Source organism: Capsella rubella, unplaced genomic scaffold, assembly GCF_000375325.1.
Source record: "Capsella rubella cultivar Monte Gargano unplaced genomic scaffold, Caprub1_0 scaffold_4, whole genome shotgun sequence".
NCBI classification, from domain to species: domain Eukaryota; kingdom Viridiplantae; phylum Streptophyta; class Magnoliopsida; order Brassicales; family Brassicaceae; genus Capsella; species Capsella rubella.
In genome coordinates, this window is record NW_006238920.1 from 10,053,850 (window position 1) to 10,075,646 (window position 21,797).

Here is a 21,797-nt window from a genome sequence, read left to right on the forward strand (position 1 = left end):
ATATTATTGACAACTTGCTTAGATCTGACTGAAACGTTTTAATTCGAAAAAGTTTTCGTCCACCAAAAAAGTTGTTATGTGATATATTTCTTTCTATATATTGTACAATATTTAAAATAAAAACCAGGTCAAGTGATAATACCTCATCCTCGATCGCTGCGAAACTTCCTCAATTTCCAAGTAGATTCATTCTCTATCAGGTAAACCCTGTTTCTTCAATTCTACTGCTGACATCAATGTTTCTCCACAATTACACTTTACCCTACTTACTTTAAAATCTTGAAAAAAGAATTCAATAGAGAGTTTTTATTAAAAAATGAAAAAGATAGTTGACATTGAAACAAGAAGGAAAACAAATTACTATACTTTGTAAGTAAATTTGTAGAAACGTTTCCTTGAAATTTTTGATTTAATGCAAGTTAGAAATCAGTAAATATTTATCTTATCATAAAAGAATATTGCAATATGAGTAGGAGAATAGGAAAAGAAAACAATAATGAGAAGAGCAGCAGAGAAAAGAACATGGATCCTTAGCGAAGAATCAAGATAGGGAATCATAAATAAAATACATATATAGATAAAGAGAGACAAACAAATTCCAAGAAATTGTAAAATTTTAGGAGAGATCTTTGGATTCATGAAATAACTTATTTTTTAATAAAAAGATTACATTAAGAGATTATATTGCAAGGCAAGTGAGTGAGACTAAATAGAGCTTGACCATGCACGAAGTGTCTCTATACGCTTAAGGCTATATATTTTGCTTTGCTGTACTCTCATTTTTGATTCCCTTTTCGCAATTATTGTGTTCCCGTTTATGATCCCAATAACTTCTTTAGTATTTCAATACTATACTAAATATCTATGATGCTCTTTATTTATAAAAATATATATACATGATGCATATACATGCGACGTATACAAACTAAAATCTCCATGTTATGCCGTGACGTAGACCTATATATTTCTCAAGTACATATATAGCGATTCAAGAAATCAGGTTCGATTAAGTTAACCATTGGTTCCGGATGAGCAATTGGGAATATGATATTTTGGACCGGTTATGAAGTTGAAGTCTCTCTTGGATTTATCCTAAAAAATATTTAGTAAATGTAACTGTTCTGATCAATTATTCGTCCTCCAATTTTATTCAAAAATTTTACTCGAACAACTACGAAGTCTTACATTATTATAGAAGAAAATAGTTATTTTCTCATATCAATCAACTATATACATATATGGTGTGACTGTGATGTTCTATAGTTGTTTCTGTCTAAAATAAATCTTATTTTAGAACTTGAATTTGGAAGTTTTATTACTGGAACAATATGGTTATGTAAATATATATGTAAATCTATAGCTAGGTTCACTGGAATAAATAAATTAGCTACCGGACAAGTTAACCAACAATAAGCTTCAATTTTGTTCGGTATATTCCACCAATCACTTTTATAAATAAACATTTTTTCCATTTTGTCTCCGAATATCCAAGTCGATATTCAAATTTCAAAAGCATTTATAATTTTATATACTATTCTAAAGCAAACTATTCAGACTGAAAATTTGACTTAATTAGTGTTATAGTAGCACAATAGCAAGACGACGGTGAGTCTAATATAGACGGTGTGGTGTAACGGTGACACAAACAGTGGGACAACGTGAACACAGTGTGATTTGTGTTGTGATGTGAATGGTAATATAACAATGAGGTTGTTTGTAGAAACACTTTGTCTAATCTTGAACATGGATCTGACGTATTTAGTATATATGTATATAACCTTTTTTAAAGTGTCTGAATTCTGAAGTCAGATGTAAACGTACATGGCTTGTTTGCTTGAGGTTTAAAACTTAAAATGAATCATATTTTCCAAGTTCGACCCTAAACCAGTACTTTGTCACGTCGTTTCATAATTGGTAGCAGCCAAATTAAAGACATATAGCTCCTCCGACTAAATTAATAGTGAACTTTAGATTATGCAGCATTATAGTTCGTATTTTGTAGTATATTTTTCTATAATTTAAATAAAAAGCATCAACAATTTAAAATCATATAGTGACAAAGGAAAAAACATTATCAGAAGTATCTAGGCTAGTATACCCACGTGCCACTACGTACACCTACGTCTAAGTATGTGTGCACTATGCATGTACATTTGTGTACATATACACGTACGATATTTTGTAGACTTTTTGATTACGAAATTAATATGTAATAATTAAAAATAGACAAAAGAATCCAAGTTTGATTTAGTAGGTATCTGACACACCTGGATTAATACTTAAAAAATGTTGTTTTGAAAAAGATATGAGATCATCTCCACAAGTTCATTGCACTTAGAAGTAATTGAGTTCAAGATTGCTTTTCAATACAGAGAATTATGGCACGAATAATGTATTGAGCACTGACACAAATGAGATGTCCCTAAAACAAATTGTGTAATTAAGTTTGTAATTGACTTGACTCGATAGTTTAAAAGTAATGTGAATAAAGTATAGTCCGCTCCATATGGACAGATGAAAATGTTATTATTATATATATATTCTCTTTACGAAATACAGTATATTATAGAATATGTATAGTGCATACCATGGACAAGAGATTATATGGATGTTTCTCATATATAAGCATATAATTAGCATGAGATATTCGAGACTTAACCGTGGTACCACAAACTCCAAAATCTCCCACTTGTTGTTACATGGACTCTAACTTGGGCCTGTTTGATTATAGTCTCTATGCAAAATCTTATGGAGATATCCAGACATTGGCCGAATCGTGGATTAAACCTATATAGTCAGTCTATAAGAGGAGCCCATTTCTGTGACCGGTTAGCGTATAGGAAAACCAGAACCTGATCCAAAATTGTGACATGGAAAGAACCAAATATAAGTTTGACCAATACATCGATCTCTCTTTATCCCCGGTTTAGAACTAATCAAGGTTTGTTCATTTCCTCCAAATTTAAAACATCTTGCAATATCCTAGCCTAAGTTATCCTTGCTTCAAACCTACAAACCATGATATCATGAGTTTTTGTTTTTTCTATAACTCACATTTTAGTTTTCAGCATCTGGAAACAACTATAAAAAAGGTTTGGTTCTTTTTAATGATATCTTCAGCATGTATCATAAACTGTAGATAGATCAATACATTGGCTAACATCAGTCGCGTTGACTATATAAGTTATACAATTCAAATCGTAACTGTATAAATCCAGTGGATGTAGTATGTCAAAAAGGGAAAATTAGGTTGAGAGTAGGAACCGGATACACATACAATAATGTCGTTGGCTTATTTTAATATGACGCAAATGAAACCGACAAATTGTTAGTTTATTAAGTCTGTATTAAACTATTAATCACAAACTAATATTTTGAACTAACATAAAACTAATATAGGTCTCACAACATGGAATTTTTCTTTTTCTTTTTTATAAAGAAACTGCGTAAGATCAAAATCTTTATGGACTAAGGAACATGACCATTGGGTTGACTGGTACACCGTGCACCTGACCAGTCGATTGGGTCAGTAAAGTCCATCGACCCAATGCTGCTTCCCAAACAAGTCCATATTATGGCCTTAAACGACGTCTATATTAATTCAGAAAATTCCAAAGCATGACAAAAAGAAAACCCTGAAAACACTAATATATCATTAACATATACCCTTTTATTAGTCTTTTAATTAACTTTTTTATTGTACATTTCACTACTTAATTGTAGTATGTAAGAAAATGCCAAGATAACGTTATTTATCAAACAAAAAAAAATTAAAGTCATGCTGATGTAAATCATTGTTGGTCTTTCCTTTTCTCATCGAGCCTTTTCCTTTTTGTTTAGTTTTTTATTTTATTTTATTTAACACAGAGAGCTGTATAAACCTAATCGGAGGTGATATCTTAACTCAAATTTAAGGGAACCCTTAATCTAGTGTTGTTTTAAGGTTGTCCATTCCCTGTTGTTTTTTGTTGTTTTTGAAATTTTATTAAATTGTAAATAATGTCTCATTGTCAATGTGCAAGAAAAAGCTAAATAAGTAATAAGCAAATAGCGATTTGATTTGTTTAACTGCCTAGTCATGTTTCATGCGGTTTAAGCGTCTACGAGATTAAACCTTAATAGTATATTAAATATGATTCTGAAATGAAATTTATATATTCAAAATTTGAAAAAGAAAAACTCAATCACCTAAACAAAAAGTTCAAAGAAAACACTATAAACACCATTGTGTCAGTTTGCGTGGACATGTTTCTTACATCAACCAAAAAACATAACTAAAGTCTCCAACCATTGTGTCTCATTCATTTTGCTAATACACTGTGTAGCCGACCTTTGCTTGTTTAATTGAAATTACGGGTGATAGAAATAAGAAAGATGAGATGCTATTTAATTATGTTATGTGATACTAGCCTGAACAAATACAAGAGGTTAATATGGGCCATCCTTTTTCCACTTTCTTACGTATCTTTATGAGTCCTTTGTTTGTGAATGTCTCGTCCCATATGTGTGTACGTTTTTGATCTTCATCACTCTATCTTTTTGTTTTTGTTTTTGTTTTTCCATAAACACTTTTCAGGATTCTGACCTTAATTGGTTGCGCATGTACATTTAGATCAGAGCTTGTCTACGGTACTGATTTGTAAGTGAAACCAAGAAATCTTCATGATTACTTTGTTCATTTGGTCAATGCAATGATTTCTCATCGCGTCTTTTAAAAATCAAACAAACTTTAATTACTAGTGTTGAAAATTAACAAACGATGACTAAAATTAGCATCTTTAAGACTATATGTGATTGAATAGTAAACATAGTTTGACAAAACATGCAATACAAGTTGTTGAATAATTATACTCAAGTTGTCCTGAAATATAATGCCTCTGAGGTGATGCTTGGTTACTTTGCATGGATAATTTCTATGTAACCTTTGTAATTTTTTCCCCAAAGTTTATCTAATTTATAATATTTTGTTTTGAATAGCTTATTATAATAAATTAATATGTGATCCATCAATTATTTGAATCAACTTAGTTGCATAATTCAGCTAAATTCATTTATAATTTAAATTTCCAAACAATCTATAATGTTTGACCCAAAATCTATATGATATATATTAAAAAAATACAATTGAATTAAATGAAAAGAAATTATGTATTACTATTACATAGATCTTTTTCAATCACTCAATATTTTTTAAAATTTTACTTATTTAATCATTCTTTCAACATCAACATAATTGCGTGAAATTTTTTATTAAATTAAAGAAAATGACGTTAATATAAAAACAAAACATATCAACTTGTCCCCCGTTTATGCAGTGGTATTATCGTAATAAAGTAAAAAAAGATGGACCATTTTGTCAAACAAAAACACTGTGACGCTCTTATATAAATACTCCTGCTTCACTGATTAACAAAAACATCATTAACTAATCACTCCCAATTAGTAATAATCACTCAAACAGAGATGGTTATTACTTCTTCCTCCTCCTCCACCGCCGTAACAGATTTAATCTCCACCGTCCATAACGATATCATAGAAACTCACATCTTGACACGTCTCGACGGCGCAACCTTAGCCTCCGTCTCATGCGTCTCTTCGCATCTTCACAATCTCGCTTCCAACGAGATTCTCTGGTCCAAAATATGCCGATCCACGTGGCCTTCTTGCTCCGACGGTTCTCGTTCTTTTTTCTCCGACGCGTATTCTATGGTGGAATTTGAAACCACCGCCGGTTCAGTCTCTGATCTCGACTGTCCGTTTCCAGAACTGATCTCCGCCGTTGATTTTCACTACAGAGGGAAATTGATTTTTAGTAAAGTCGTGAAGACGGAGACAACTACGACGTGGTTTAAGAGCTCGCCGTTGAGGATCGATCTGGTGGACGCGAAGGATACTGTTGCGACGCCGATTAAACGAAGACGGAGGACGGAAGACACGTGTCGTGATCTAGAGAAGGATCTGACTTTGAGCTGGATAGTGATTGATCCGATCGGGAGACGAGCGGCGAATTTATCGAGTCACCGGCCTGTGTCGGTACAGAGGAACTGGATAAGCGGAGAAGTGGAGGCGCAGTTCGCGACGGTGGTGGAGACGGTGGAGTGTGTGATTACGGTGGTCACGTGCGGCGATGAGGAGATGCACGTGAGGGATGTGAGTCTGAAGGTGGAGAAGATGGAGGGAACGCATTTGAACGGGAAGAATAGTTTGGTAATTTTGAGGAGAGTAATGGAGGGTAAAAGGGTAAATGGAAGAAACAGAGAAATAGAATCGAAGAGGAGACACGAAGAGTTTATGGAGAAGAAGAGAGAGATGAAGGAGAAGAAGATGAGGGTAGAATCGGTATTTGACATTTTGACTGTAGCCTTTGGGATTTTAAGCTTTGTGTCTCTTGTTGGGTTTTGTCTTTGGAGAACCTCTATATGAGTCGGAAGCTTTTAACCAAAAGACAAATTTCTTTAAAACATATTACAAACTTCAATTACATTTTACACACAATAATATCAATTTGTTACACAAAGCACAAAGCCACAACACATATACAACTCGTACATTACGATCTTGACACTTAAAAAGATGGAAATCAGTGCCTCTTGAGAGCAACGGCAGAGATGATGATGAGAACGATGAAGAAGACAATGGCGATAGAACCGGCGACAATCGCGGTGCTGACGTTTTGGCAGAAATCTCCAAACTGCTGACAGATTGGGAGCCAGTTGGTGCTTTGGTTGCCGTTGTGTGCAAGGTAGTCTATTGATGCTGCGGCTCCTGCTGCTGATGTGTTCAGCGTCAAGACCAGCTTTTATATACAACCACAACATAAAAAAAAAGTTAGTGAATTATATGAAAGTAACAAATAAAGAAATATAGAATAGGGTTATAAGGTATATTACGGTATCGCAGATGAGGAGGATCAGCCGAGGCGCGACAGCGAGTGGACGAACGATAGCTACAATGGAGAAGGGAAGTGAAAGGACTAGATAGCTGGCCACTATGGCTACGGCTACCACAAAGTACCTTCAGATTATATTATATTTCATTAGCTCACTAACCACATAATGATACAACCGGAACATGGGTTGACTTACTAATAAATCGAATTTTAATAATTGATTTCAAGAAACTGTTTCACCGTATTTAATTAGAGATGTTATATATGCATTAGTTTTGTAAATATAAGTTACTAGATATTAAGAAGATATATAGGAATGGACGTACTGAAACGCTGGAAGGTCATCGTAACCGGCTTGGAACTGGAGGAACTGAGTAAAGAAGGGAAGAGTCTCCTCAGCGGTGTACATGACAGAGGCAGCCCCAATGGTGACTGCTATGGCCGCCAAACGGAGGAGGAAATCGAATATGGCCAAACCTCTCTTGGCGCCACCTCCTGCGGCGGCTGCCACGAAGCCCTTCTTCTTCGCGTCACCTACGACATGGCTTGAACTTTTGGTCACGGTGCTTGGCTCGCCTACGTCAATGGTGGTGGACTCTTTCGCCATTTTCTCTTGTAATTTGGGGGTTTAAGAGAAAAACTAAGTTGTGTGCTTTGTGTGTTGTGTATTCGAATGTTTTGTAGTTGTGGTAACTAATGGCAGATGGACAAGTGTTTATATAGTGCTTTGTATTATGCAGTGGTTAACTAGGAATATATAGTAGCTAACTAATTAATGATGAACTTTTAAAGAGTTGTTTGATATTTGAGTTTAGTTGATTTGTTAGAGTCTGGGGAGAGAGGAGTTGTTGCTTCTTACTTTCCCCCACTTTTGTTTGGGTTTGTGCTAAACAATTGAACTCAAAAAGAAATTGTATACTAATGAAGTTGGTAAACGTTCGTAGGCAATAAAAAGAGAGCTTAATAATGTGTGATTTATGTTACATTTTATTCGACACCATTTGTATGTTAATCAAACGACTAACTACTTCTAATTAGTTAGTTTTGTTTTGTTTTTTTAAGGCAAAGCACAAAATTATTATAAGTTTATCATATACATATATGCATTATCACTTTCTAATTGGATCAGGTTTTAAAACACAACCTCAAAACTTATGTTGATTGCATTTTTGGGCTGAATTGGACTCATCCGATTGACAACTATATCATCGAGAAATCATTTCAACTTTAATTAATCTTGTGATTCTCTTAGAGCTTCGTAACACCCAAATTAATAAAATCATATATATCCTCCTTAAGCTGCTATATTCCAGCAAAATATTCCCCTAGATACCTTGATATGAAATCTCATAGTCTTCATTTTTTTTCTTTTCAAAATTCGAATTCTGTAACGTAATGTTCAACGTTCGGATTTTGATATCTTATTTAACATTTGTCTATCTCTCATCACTTTCTTTGTATCTCTTTTCAAAAAACAATGGTTAGGATAAGAAGAATCCCAAAGCGCCATACTCACCACCAATACCACGTTGATTTCTTCGGAGAAGGTTTGATCGTCACGGTTACTCACACAGCCTCAGTGATCCGCCAATGGATCCACACCGTCCGCCACAACAACCGTCTACGTTCGCCACACCCTCTCGTAGTTGGACTCGGCGTCCAATGGACACCTCATGGTACGGATCCTCCTCCAGAAGTTCTCCAACTATGCGCTGGTAACCGCTGCCTCATCATCCAGTTGTCTCACTGTAAGCGCATGCCCAACGTCCTTCGAAGTTTCTTGGAAGATCGGACAATCACTTTTGTCGGCGTCTGGAACAGCCAAGACAAGGACAAGCTCGAGAGGTTCCGCCATCAGTTGGAGATATGGAGACTTCTAGATATGAGAAACTATCTGCCTTCGTGGCTCCGGAATAGTTCGTTTGAGGAGATGGTGAAGGTGTATTTGGGGCATGAAGGGGTGAGGAAAGATAAGGAGATATGCATGAGCGACTGGGGCGTTCGCAACCTTTCTCACGATCAGATCGTTCTGGCGTCACACGATGTCTATGTTTGCTGCAAGCTCGGTGTTAGGGAACGTCTCTGGAAAGTGGGATGTTGAATCTTTGTTTTCTTGGGTTGTGTTGCGAGGAAAGAGCTGTTATTTGAAAATAGTTAGATGTCTTTTAATTCCAAATTAAACTCAATAATAAACGATTAAAGGTTACGTTTTATGTAATATTTTTCAAAGCTTTGGGTATCATTTTTGTACAAGAAAATTTTAATTTTTTTTTGGATACACATGTATATATCATGTGTTTCTTTTCTAATTAAAATTCTATATTTCTTTTATTTAACAAACTTGCATTAACGTGAAGAAGATGAATGAACTAACAAGTGAAAGAAATTAGAGTAGTTGATGGAGAGGCAAAGAGCATGTCTAACAAGAAGAAACATATATAACAACAAGATCGAGTCTCTCAAGAAATAGTTAATAGACATAAAATGGTGAACTCAAAAAAAAGATTATTCCAGAAGGTAGCTATAATAACCGGAGGAGCAAGAGGGATTGGAGCGGCCACGGCGAGACTATTCACCGAGAACGGTGCCTATGTGATAGTAGCGGATATCCTTGAGAATGAAGGCATCCATGTGGCGGAATCAATCGGTGGGTGTTACGTTCACTGTGATGTGTCCAAGGAGGCTGACGTTGAGGCGGTGGTGGAGCTAGCTATGAGACGTAAGGGGAGGCTGGATGTGATGTTCAACAACGCAGGGATGACGTTCAACGAAGGTAGCATCATGGAGATGGACGTTGACATGGTTAACAAACTTGTCTCGGTCAATGTCAATGGTGTTTTGCATGGAATCAAACATGCTGCTAAGGCCATGATTAAAGGTTTGTTACTAATACCTTGAATCCACATTATATAAGTGTTTTAGTTAGGGGCATCCAAACAGATTTCAAGCCTGATACGGTTTCGGTTTTGATTCGGATTCGTTCTATTAGAGTGAAACTGATGGATGTTGAAATATAATTATGTTTTGGATTAGTGTAATAATAAGGTTTCAGTTAACTAAGTTTAGCTATGATGTATCTAAAACCGAGGAGGGGGAGGAGGAGGATCGATAATATGCACATCGAGCTCATCAGGGGTAATGGGAGGACTTGGAGGGCACGCGTATACGCTCTCAAAAGGAGCCATCAACGGGCTGGTGAGGACAACGGCGTGCGAGCTTGGGTCTCATGGTATTCGTGTGAACAGCATCTCTCCTCATGGAGTTCCCACTGACATATTGGTAAATGCGTACCGTAAGTACCTTAACAATGACAAACTCGACGTTGATGAGGTCACCGACATTGTGGCTGAGAAAGGGAGTTTGCTGACCGGAAGAGCAGGTAATGTGGAGGACGTGGCTCAAGCAGCTTTGTTTCTTGCAAGCCAAGAATCTTCAGGGTTCATTACCGGACATAACCTGGTTGTTGATGGTGGTTACACGTCTGCCACTAGTACCATGAGATTTATATACAACTAGCTAGTGAATTATAATGACGGGTTTATCATATCATATCATATTATCATATCATGTAAACATAGTTATTGAAAAATATGTGTAGATTTTTAAGAATGTTGCATCTAAGTAAAACATGACTCCATATATACGTATGTATATCAACACAAGATTATAGATATTATATATAATTGATTAATATTGTAATTTTCCAACGGCTCGGATTATTAGTGACATGCATATATGGTAATTTGCTTTGATGAGAGAATAAAATTTGGTAGTGTGTGTATATGTTGGACAAGGATGAAGAAATAATTTTGTGCAACCGTGTGACACGGTCCGTGTCAAGTGATCATTGTTGTTTCGATGCAAGTTGCATCATGCAACTCATAAGACTAATGGTAATGGACCTATATATGCTTTCTCTTGGATCACAGATGACTTTCGAAGGAAGAAGATATATGGTCCGCTACACGTGAATTAATCTTTTAACGTGTGATTACAAATCATTTTTGACCGCTACACGTGAAATAATCTTTTAAGGTATGACTAAAAATCATTTTGTGTAAAATAAACATGTACGTACGTATGGTTGTGATTTTCTTGGTATTTAAAACGTTCACATACCAAAAATGATTGACATCGTCACATCGATCATAGTGGAAGAACACGTTATGGTTCTTCAACTAACATGTAAAATCTTTGTAACTATACGTATCATAAATTGGTTATTCAAGACCTCAAAGGTCCGTCTTTTTTTTTATAAAAGTGACAATCGTAAAGCTAAAAGGAAAATAAGTTCAGAACAAACTCTTATTAGTCATTAAAAAAGAAGGAGATAAAAGGTATGAAAGAGGCTTACGGACTTGGTTTGCATCAAGAGGATTTTAGTATATTCATGTAATCTTTGATTCTAATTTCTTTCAACAACTTTTGCATCTTTTTTTGTGTGGTGGAAGAGAGACGAAAAATCCCCCTATATTATTAAGAAAAGGAAAATAAAATATATATATTGAATTAGAAAAGGTAAATATTAACAAAAAGGAAATTTACGAATTAATTCGATCTATTGAATTATGTAATATTTAGACTTATGTAATATTTACTTCTTATAATGTCCAGTAAAAATGTAATAAGTATATTCTTATCCCAAACAAATATTCTTCGGGGCTTATATATATATATATATATGTCTCTCCTCTTATTTAACCTCAGATCGGGTCTGGGCGATTCTAGTGAACAATCATCCTTATAATTTCTCTTCAAGAGGTAAGTTTTTCTATAGCACTTGATTCCAAACGATTGTCTTAATTTAGTTAAAGTCAAGATTTCTGGTTTAATATTGCGTGTTCTTTATAATTCTAGTATTTGATATGGATTAAGAGTTCAAGAAATATTAGGAGATATGATAATGGATTTTTAGGGTTCGTAGTTTTTTTATAAATCTTATCTCTAGGACTTACTTTTAAAATTATAATTTTTAGTGTTTTGGTATTACTGGAGAGTTTGAGCATAGTACAGGGGAGTTATATTGAAACACTCATGTTTTTTTTTGTGTAAACCAAAAAAACCACTCATGTTTTAAGTTTTGACATTATTTCTAGTTTGATTTGTGGACTCTTATATATTTTTACAAAAGCCGTAGAAGAGCTTCCTTTTTCCTAACTTTAATAAATTATCTAGGTTTTTCGAATTAAAGAGTGATCTTTGATTATATATGTTCAATTTTGTTTGTGTATCATGCACCTAATTTATTAAGAGGAGTCGGTTGATATTTCTGAATCCGTCGTGTCCATGTGGACATATAGACAGGTTCTACTTCGTGATTGAAAAGTCAGCGTTTCATATATACCATGTTTGTCCATGCGACGACTATTGGAGTTGGAGATAATTTGGGAACCGGTCCAACTATCATAGACGTCAACGTTCGTTCATGAATTGAACCGCTGAAACTCAAACCGAAGAATATTCTATTGTGATAACTGATAAGTATTAATAGAGATTTTCGTATATACAGTTATATGAAACTAGCCTCTATTTTGTTAGTTCTCTTGAGATTCATAAGACTGTGTCGTCGTTCTCTAAGTTAACAGGTTTCAAATAGCCATGGGTAGGATCAGAAGAAGAATCCAAAAGCACCGTATCAACGAAGAATACGACGTTGATTTCTTTAGACAACGTTTGATCGTCACGGTCACTCATACTACCTCAGTGATCCGCCGATGGATCCAGAGCATCCGCTTCTTCAGCCGTCTTCGTTTGAAACACCCTCTCGTTGTCGGTCTCGGCGTCCAATGGACTCCAGGTGGTTCCGATCCTCCACCGGACACTCTCCAGTTATGCGTCGGTATCCGCTGTCTCATCATCCAGTTGTCTTACTGTAAGCGCATGCCTAGCGTCCTTCGAAGTTTCTTGGAAGATGAGACAGTCACTTTTGTCGGCGTCTGGAACAGCCAAGACAAGTACAAGCTCGAGAGATTCCACCATCAGTTGGACATCTGGAGACTTCTCGACATAAGGGACTTTCTGTATACGTTGCCCCTGAATAGTTCCTTTGAGAAGATTGTGGAGAAGTGTTTGGGGCACAAAGGAGTGAGGAAAGATAAAGAGATAAGTATGAGTGATTGGGGCGTTCGCAACCTTTCTCATGATCAGATTGTTCTGGCGTCACATGATGTCTATGTTTGCTGCAAGCTCGGTGTTAGGGAACGTCTCTGGCAGGAGTTACCAATATCAACGAACGAGCTCTAGTTTTAAAAATAATGACTGTCGTTTAAAAAAAAAAATCAATAATTAACAAATCTTAGTTCTAAGATTTGTTAAGAGACCATCATTATATTGATTATATGCTTTTATATGTTTTGAATACATTGATAAACAAAAACAATAAGTTTAATGACAAGTTCTATGTTAAAATAGATTCCAAAACAATGTCTATTTCTTCTTTAAAGTATTGCACATAAACAAGAGTAGCATATATTATCACACAGGATTATAATAAGTTTCTTTATGAGAGAATGGTTTTATGTGTGCACTGATCATGTTGGAGAAGATAAAGAAAGACATGACTTTTGTGCAACGATCGAGTGGATTGGTCTGGGCGAGTGATCATCGTGTTTTGATGCAACTCATAGGACTAACAGGAGACTCAGAAGTTGTCCGCGCGCGACAACATGGATTGATCTTTTAAGGTGTGATTAAAATAAAATTAATTTGTGTGCTTGTGAAAACCGGGGGGTTCTTGCTACTTAAAACGTTCACAAACTATTATTGAGGTGGTAGAACATGATTTATGATTCCTCAACTAATATTTAATCTTTTTCAAGTTTCAACCCATAAAGGCGACGGTTTATTCTTCTTTTTTTTTTTTTTTTTTTTTTACCTTTGCCACTTTTTTTTTTTTTTTTGAATATGATAAGTTCTTTAACTTTGTATAAGTGTGCTTCTATATGTTTCATGACAATCATAAGCCCAAAACCAAATTGTCAAAAAGTTTAGGAAAGTTATATTAAAGGAGCCACTTGCGAAACAAAGTGAAATGGTTGGGTCCACTTTCATATGTACAAATCTAAACACTTTGCGGCCAACTAAAACCTGTCAACTCGGACTGATAATAGCATGGTGTTCGGGCATAAACAACCATGCTGTGGTTCGGTTTAAACACCTCTTCAGTCTTTAGGCAATCCTCTCACCTCACAATTTCAATTAATTGGCATTTCAGTTTTAGTTTTGGGTTCGGTTAGTTTTATTATATGTGAGTAAACTTTGTACTTAAAATCAAACCAAAGTTACGGTATCTTATTTTAACGTGTGTTAAATTCGATAGGATATAATAATGGATTGATGAATTAATGTAGTTTACCTAATAAATATATATTCATGCCCTTTATTTATTATTATTTTAATTTATCTTTTATTAAATTAAATCTTGATATATATAGCACATAGAAATGAAAAAACATCAACAATTCACGGAAAATGGTTGAAAGATCAATTTTCGTAAACAAGGAGTACTTTATATATAAATCATGAATAATATGTTTTCCATGATGAAACTTACAACTTATTTTGTTCTAATGTATTTTTAAACTTTCTTAACAGATATATAGAATAACAAGTGGGTATGTGATTGGAAAGTATTTATCTCTCCAGTGTTGCTAATTTGCTGGATGGCACACTTCATTGCCATTGCCAAAACGCTAATAATGAGGATATCACATGGCCTTTTAATTCTAATATATATATATATTTTTTAAATCTGGATAATGAAAATTATATAGACATTCTAAAACGTGAACTAACTGGAGTTCATATATATGCAACGTTTATATATTATTGCTTTGTAAAAGATATATTAGAGGAGCCACTAATAAACACAAGTTGTTTAGAATTCATTTTAAATTCTGAAAGTTAGTGTAGACATAGGAGTACTGAGTCAGATATCCATAAAGAACAATATGTTAATATGTAGAAATTAGGTCTGATTCATTATATATATTTAGTTATTTACAGTACAATTAGTTGATTCTATATGTCATTTATGCAATATGGGAGACAACCAACCATACATGACACAAAAGCGGCACTAGCTACTTAGTTATTAGTGAATTCTTATGTTCGATATTCACGTATGATATGTTAAGTGATACTCAAACCCCCCCCCCCCCCCCATAAAACATATATATGCATGTAAATAAATGTATATCGGTGTACAATCGAAACGGGAACGTCGGGAAGTGTTGATAACTAGTGGTCGATCTTTTATTCAAACTTCGTTAGACTTTAACTAACCCTGTCAACCATGATTGTGTATGATCGAATATGTTTTTGTAGCTTGGTATCTCCTGCACCATCTCATTAGTTTTTGTTTTCTTTGTAACCATATATCTCATTAAAACTCTAAGCTGATCAAACTTTTTTTAATAAACATGAATACATATTGTGGGTACCGGAATTGGCATTCCGGGCTAACGGCCTGCTTCGCTGCCGGGCTGTTAGCCAAAGCCCACTATAGGAGCTGATCCCGGCCCAATAGGTGTATGCTGTCAAGAAATCGAGAGTTCGAAAAGAGAATCGAAACGGGCTATCAGCGGGTCAAGCGGAGCCTTGATGAGGAAAGCGTGATTTACGGAGCGGAGCCCGCTGATCATTAATTGTATGTTAGAATAATATAAGTAGGGGGAAAGAACTAAGTGTAAGGGGTCGGATTTTTGACTAAAGATACTGAATAAAACTGAAAGCAATTTTCTCTCGTTTGGCAAGTCTTATCGCAAGTTCGGACAGGGGATCAGGAACCCACTGAAGTTCATCCCATCTCCAGCTCGTGGATCCCACTCCCACATTTTGGCGCCGTCTGTGGGGACCCTTATTCCCTAACCCACCGTTTCCTTGTATCCGACCTCAAGTCATCAGCCTAGCAAGATGTCGAATGACGATAGCCAGGTAACTCTCAATTCTATTCAAAAGTTACTGCAGGATTTATCCGGGAAAACAGAGCAGCAACAGTCGGCCACGGCCGCACTCTCGGAGAAGCTCGGAGGATTCGAGGAACGGTCCACCGCACAGGTGGCCGCCTTGTCCGAAACCGTCTCCGAGCTGTCCAACGCCCATAATGCCTATGCGGCTCAGGTGGATGCACTCATGGAAGGAACACCTGTTGGCGCTACGTTCCGCAAGCCCCGGATGCTGGACTTTGGAGGGGCATTACCAACAGCATCTCCGGGGAGCGGGGGGCCATTTCTCCCAGTCACTACGGGCTCGGCAGGAAACCAGCCAAGAGAGGCTGGTCTGTCGGAGTCGGCGCTCCCGCGGAGGGCGGCCACTTCGGACTCCGGACGGGAAACTCCCCCTCCTGCGAGTAGGAATCCCACGCCTGGTCATATCCGCACTCCACCTCGTCATGGGGGGGTGGTCGTGCCCAACCCGGAAATTTCATTCCTTCAGAATGAGATCCGGGCCATGCAATCAAAAGTCCATCACGCGACGAGCTCTGCCCCGGACATTGACCGGGTTATCGAGGAGTCAAAGCGAACTCCTTTCTCTCTTAGAATTTCAGCGATGCGTATCAAGGATGCGCGAAAAGTCAAGTTTCTCAGCTACGAGGGGAAAGGGGACCCTAAGGTTCACCTCCATACTTTCCTCCTTACGGTGGGAAGGGTAGATTTCGAGCCTCATGAGGAGGACGCGGGATATTGCAAGCTCTTCGCCGAAACGTTTGTCGGACCAGCCCTCCTGTGGTTCGCTTCGCTTCAGGAAGGCACGATCGATAGCTTTACCCAGCTCTCCACTACATTCGTGAAACAGTATTCTAGCTTCATAGGAGCTGGTGTGACCGATGCTCAGCTACCGAGCGACTCACTCCGGTCTTATATCACAAAGTTCAAAGAGATAATGGTCCAGATCCCGGGACTCTCCGATTCGGCAGCGTTGTCCGCCCTTAAGAACGGCTTGTGGCATGAATCCCGGCTCAGGGAGGAGTTGACGGTTAACCGCCCATCCAGTATTCAGGATGCCCTCCATCGAGCTTCGAACTGGATAGTAGCGGAAGAGGAAAAAGCTGCCTTGCGAAGAAGTACAAGGTGAGCCCCAAGCCGAGCTTCGATCAAGGAGCCCGGCGGAGTTCGCAAGGTCAAAAGCCGGGGCCGGGCACCTTCGCGGTGGACCACCAGAAGGGAGGCCCGAAAGGGGGCCCGTCGAAGTCAGGATTTGGACCGCGAGGTAGGAACGGGGCCTCGCCCACTAATAAGTGGATCCGAGAAGAGCATGATGATGACTCCTTCTGCGAACTCCACAAGGTCGCCGGGCATGCCACCAGGAACTGCAAAAAGCTAATGCACCTGCTCGCGGAGAGGTTCGTTAGCGGAGGAACTCGATCAAGCACAAAACACTGTCCAGCTCGTAGCTGAAGTGGCTCCTGAGGAGGAGGAGCTCCCACCGGCGAAAAAGCCTAAGGCCCTTATCGAAGAGATCCCCCAAGGAATGAGGAAGCGTATTGACGTGATTATGGGGGGGTCCAGGATATTCCGGAACTCCGTCAGAGCCATAAAGGATCACCAGAGGAAACTGAATGAGTCAGTTCCGAAGAGGCAGAAAACGTGCGAAGTCTACCCCGAGATAACTTTTTCGGAAAAGGAGACCGAGGGCCTAGACTCCCCCCACGATGACGCGCTGGTCATTGCATTAGATGTAGCGAACCACGAAGTATGCCGGATATTGGTCGATACAGGGAGCTCGGTAGAACTAATCTTCCTGGATACACCCGTCAGGATGGGGATCGATAAGAGTCATATTACAGGACCTCCAGCTCCTTTGGTATCGTTTACCAGCGAGACCTCAATGTCTTTGGGGACCATAACCCTCCCAGTTGCCGTGCAAGGGACGTCTAAAATGGTGGAGTTCACCGTCTTCGATCGACCTGCAGCTTACAACGCCATTCTAGGGACTCCGTGGTTATATCAAATGAAGGCAGTCCCATCCACTTACCACCAGTGCGTCAAGTTTACAACGCCGGGCGGAGTCCGCGAAATATTGGGCAGTCAGCGAATTGTCAGGAGCTGCTATTTGGCTGGACATAAGCTATTGGTCCAATAGCAACCACAGCTCGGGGGCGCCAAGAATCCGATGAAGGTCAAGCTCAGCGGCGATCTCTACGAGGAAATAGAGTTGAATGAATTGTTCCCCGAGCAAAAAGTTAAAATTGGGGCGGGTCTGTCCCCGGAAGTTAAAGAGGAGTTGGTTAGCTTCCTACGCCGGAATAAGTCAACCTTCGCATGGGAGGTGAAAGAAATGGTTGGTATCAATACCAACGTGATAGCACACGAGCTCAACGTCGACCCGGCCTTCAGGCCAGTTCGGCAGAAGCGTAGAAAATTGGGAAAAGAACAGGCCGACGTGGTAAATGCCGAGGTGGACCGTTTACTCGAAGCTGGACTTATCCGGGAAGTTCAGTACCCAGAATGGTTGGCGAATACGGTGGTAGTTAAGAAGAAAAATGGCAGGTCACGGGTTTGTGTTGACTTTACTGATCTAAACAAGGCATGCCCCAAGGATAGTTTCCCTCTCCCGCATATTGACCGACTGGTGGAGTCCACTTCGGGGCACGAACTGCTCACGTTCATGGATGCCTTTTCGGGGTATAATCAAATCATGATGCATCCTGATGACCAGGAGAAGACGTCTTTTATTACGGATCGGGGAACCTTTTGCTACAAAGTAATACCATTTGGATTAAAGAACGCAGGGGCAACCTACCAGCGATTGGTTAATAGGATGTTCGCCGAGTTATTAGGAAAAACGATGGAGGTGTACATTGACGATATGCTGGTGAAGTCGATGAATTCCAATCAGCACGTCGGGCATCTCGAGGATTGCTTCGCGATCCTCAATAAGTTCGGTATGAAATTGAATCCCACCAAGTGCACTTTCGCAGTTCCTTCGGGGGAATTCTTAGGCTACATTGTGACCGAAAGAGGGATAGAGGCGAACCCGAGGCAAATTAAGGCCTTTTTGTCAATGACGTCACCACGGAACCTTCGCGAGGTGCAGCGCCTGAATGGAAGAGTCGCAGCACTTAATAGGTTCATCTCGAGGTCCAACGACAAGTGTCTGCCTTTCTTCGAGCTTCTCCGGAAGGGCAACAGGAGCTTCCGGTGGGATGAGCAATGTGAGGAGGCGTTCGGGCAACTAAAGCGGTATTTATCTGAACCCCCCGTCCTCGCTAAACCTGAGCTCGGAGAACCCCTCTTTCTTTATGTCGCGGTGTCGGATCACGCCGTTAGTGGAGTGTTGGTTCGGGAAGAGCGAGGGGACCAGAGACCAGTGTTTTATGTAAGTAAAATCTTCACGGGAGCTGAAGCTCGTTATCCCATGATGGAAAAGTTGGCCCTTGCCGTGGTTACCTCGGCTAGGAAGTTTCGGCCGTATTTCCAATCCCACACGGTCGTGATCCTAACTTCACAGCCCTTAAGGACCATTCTCCATAGCCCAAGCCAGTCTGGAAGAATGGCGAAGTGGGCAATCGAACTGAGCGAGTATGATCTTGAGTTCCGGGCTCGAACTGCCGCTAAGTCCCAGGTGCTCGCCGACTTCCTGGTCGAATTGCCTATTGCCGAAGCAGAAGGGGAAGTGGAAGGACCATGGATCCTCCATGTGGATGGAGCCTCGTCTAAACACGGCAGCGGTGTCGGAGTAAGGTTACGGGCACCCTCTAGCGAGGTGATTGAACAGTCGTTTAGGTTAGCATTCGACGCCTCGAATAACGAAGCTGAGTACGAAGCATTGTTAGCTGGGCTCCGGTTGGCCGCGGGGATCGGGGTCCGGCAGCTCCGCGCTTTTTGTGATTCACAGTTGGTGGCAAGTCAATTTTCGGGTGAATACGAGGCAAAGGACGGGCGCATGGAGGCCTACTTAGCCGCAGCAAAAGAATTAGCCAAGCGGTTCGAGCACTTCGAACTGGTGAAGATTCCGAGGGCCGAGAACTCGGCTGCTGATTCGCTAGCGTCCCTCGCTTCAACTTCGGACCCTATGTTCACTCGGATTATCCCCGTGGAGGTCCTGGAATGACCCAGCGTCTGTTTGAGTGAGGTAAATATCCTTACCAGGTCGATGCAGCGCCGACTTGATAAGGGAGAGGCGGTGCCCGAGAGACCCGTTGTCCCTACCAGGACCGTCAGAGTTCGGAGGGACGCTTAAGTCCCTATGGATCTTTCTTCCCCTGAAGGTGGGGAAGGTCCGAAGTATCATCCGGAACCCCAGGTACCCGAACTCCTTGTAGTAAGGAGCCCGGGGTGGAAAAATTTGGAGGTGAGCCAGAGCCCCCTGCGGGTAGCCAGGGAGTGGACTGGAGAGCTCCTATCCTTGCTTACCTAAAGGAAGGCGAGCTCCCCTCGGATAAGTGGCAAGCTCGGAAGGTTAAGATCATATCGGCCAAGTTTTGCATACACAACGAGGGTCTACTTCGCCGCAGCACCGGAGGTCCTTACTTAACTTGTGTCGCCGGCGAGTCACCAAGGATAATAATGCGGGCAATCCATGATGGACCTAATGGGGATCATTCGGGGGCCCGGATTCTGGTGGTCAAGGTTAAGCGTTATGGCTTCTTTTGGCCAACGATGAAGGCGGATTGCGAGAAGTATGCGAGGAGTTGTGAGAAATGCCAGAAGCATGCGCCCACGATTCACCTACCTTCAGAACTTATGTCGTCAATTTCGGCTCCGTACCCGTTCATGAGGTGTTCGATGGATATAGTAGGACCACTGCATAACTCGACGAGGGGAGTAAGGTTCCTACTGGTTCTTACCGACTACTTCTCCAAATGGGTGGAGGCGACTGCATACTCCGCTATAACAAGCACTCAGGTCCAGCAGTTCGTGTGGAGGGACGTGATTTGCTGTCACGGACTTCTGTACGAAATTGTAACCGATAATGGATCACAGTTCGTATCAAAGCAGTTCGAAGCTTTTTGCGCCCATTGGAATATCCGGTTGAGCAAGTCCACGCCTCGCTATCCGCAGGGGAACGGGCAGGCCGAAGCTATGAATAAAGTAATCTTGGCTAATTTGAAAAAACGGCTGGATTCGTATAAAGGGCGATGGGCCGAAGAGTTGCAGGGCGTGTTGTGGGCCATCCGGACTACACCTCGACGGTCTACGCATGAAACCCCTTTTTCGCTAGTATATGGGATGGAGGCAGTAGTTCCGGCGGAGCTCGCTGTGCCAGGAGTCCGGGTAACTCTGAACCCCAAAATACCCGAGGAGAACGAAGAGTCTCTTCGGGATGCCCTAGAATTTATCGATGAAAAGCGCGATCGAGCCCTGCTTCGTCTACAACATTACCAAAGCACGATCGCAAAGTATTATAACTCAAGGGTCAGGAACCGCGAACTCAACGTGGGCGACCTTGTGTTAAGAAAGGTTTATGAGAATACAAAGGAGGTTAACGCCGGGAAACTCGGCATAAATTGGGAAGGTCCATATAGAATCACTTCCGAGGTGCGTAGCGGAGTTTTCCGCTTGGAAGAGCTGACTGGGAAACAAGTACCTAGATCGTGGAATGCCTTGCACCTTAAGCTTTTTCACACTTTTTAAGGAATATACATTTATGATTTGTAACCGAACTACGGTGCGCTTGATCCCTAGTCGGGTACGTAGGCAGCTCGGTTTGTCGAGTCCAGCTAGCGATATTTATTTCTAAAAAAAACGGTAATAAAGTAGTTCCCATGTCTTGAAAATAAAGTAAGTAAGCAATAACCAATAGCTGAAATTAAAGCGAATTAAGCAAAAAATCAAAGCATAAGAGCGTGACCTCCGTGGTCAAAAAAAAAAAAAAAAACACTCAAGTATTGTCTTAATGAAAAGCAAAGCGATAAGAAAAAGTTTAAACAAAAGGGGGGTCAAAGACCAGCACAACCCCAGCAGAA

General features: G+C 39.9%; 5 protein-coding genes and 1 pseudogene across 5 annotated transcripts; 5 read left to right on the forward strand and 1 right to left on the reverse strand.

The window, feature by feature from the left end:
* Nucleotides 1–5,290: 5,290 nt before the first annotated feature.
* Nucleotides 5,291–6,513, forward strand: LOC17887960 (probable F-box protein At2g36090). The gene has a single exon (XM_006295986.2). It carries the CDS (start codon nucleotides 5,464–5,466, stop codon nucleotides 6,421–6,423), a length of 960 nt encoding a protein of 319 aa, XP_006296048.1. The 5' UTR covers nucleotides 5,291–5,463; the 3' UTR covers nucleotides 6,424–6,513.
* On the reverse strand, nucleotides 6,433–7,594 carry LOC17889127 (casparian strip membrane protein 1). Its single transcript, XM_006295456.2, has 3 exons — nucleotides 7,216–7,594; nucleotides 6,891–7,014; nucleotides 6,433–6,796 (listed from the first exon to the last, which is right to left on the reverse strand). The coding sequence occupies exons 1-3, from the start codon at nucleotides 7,494–7,496 to the stop codon at nucleotides 6,581–6,583; spliced, it is 621 nt and encodes a 206-aa protein (XP_006295518.1). The 5' UTR covers nucleotides 7,497–7,594; the 3' UTR covers nucleotides 6,433–6,580.
* Nucleotides 7,595–8,339: 745 nt separating this feature from the next.
* On the forward strand, nucleotides 8,340–9,121 carry LOC17889110. Its single transcript, XM_006295507.2, has one exon. It carries the CDS (start codon nucleotides 8,367–8,369, stop codon nucleotides 8,988–8,990), a length of 624 nt encoding a protein of 207 aa, XP_006295569.2. The 5' UTR covers nucleotides 8,340–8,366; the 3' UTR covers nucleotides 8,991–9,121.
* A 252-nt stretch (nucleotides 9,122–9,373) lies between these two features.
* LOC17890119 (short-chain dehydrogenase reductase ATA1) lies at nucleotides 9,374–10,405 on the forward strand. The gene is made up of 2 exons (XM_006293479.1): nucleotides 9,374–9,767; nucleotides 9,981–10,405. Exons 1-2 carry the CDS (start codon nucleotides 9,374–9,376, stop codon nucleotides 10,403–10,405), a joined length of 819 nt encoding a protein of 272 aa, XP_006293541.1.
* Nucleotides 10,406–12,464: 2,059 nt separating this feature from the next.
* On the forward strand, nucleotides 12,465–13,198 carry LOC17887890. The gene has a single exon (XM_006294914.2). The coding sequence runs from the start codon at nucleotides 12,488–12,490 to the stop codon at nucleotides 13,130–13,132; it is 645 nt and encodes a 214-aa protein (XP_006294976.1). The 5' UTR covers nucleotides 12,465–12,487; the 3' UTR covers nucleotides 13,133–13,198.
* Nucleotides 13,199–18,166: 4,968 nt separating this feature from the next.
* On the forward strand, nucleotides 18,167–21,465 carry LOC111831103 (annotated as a pseudogene).
* The last annotated feature ends 332 nt before the right edge of the window (nucleotides 21,466–21,797 follow it).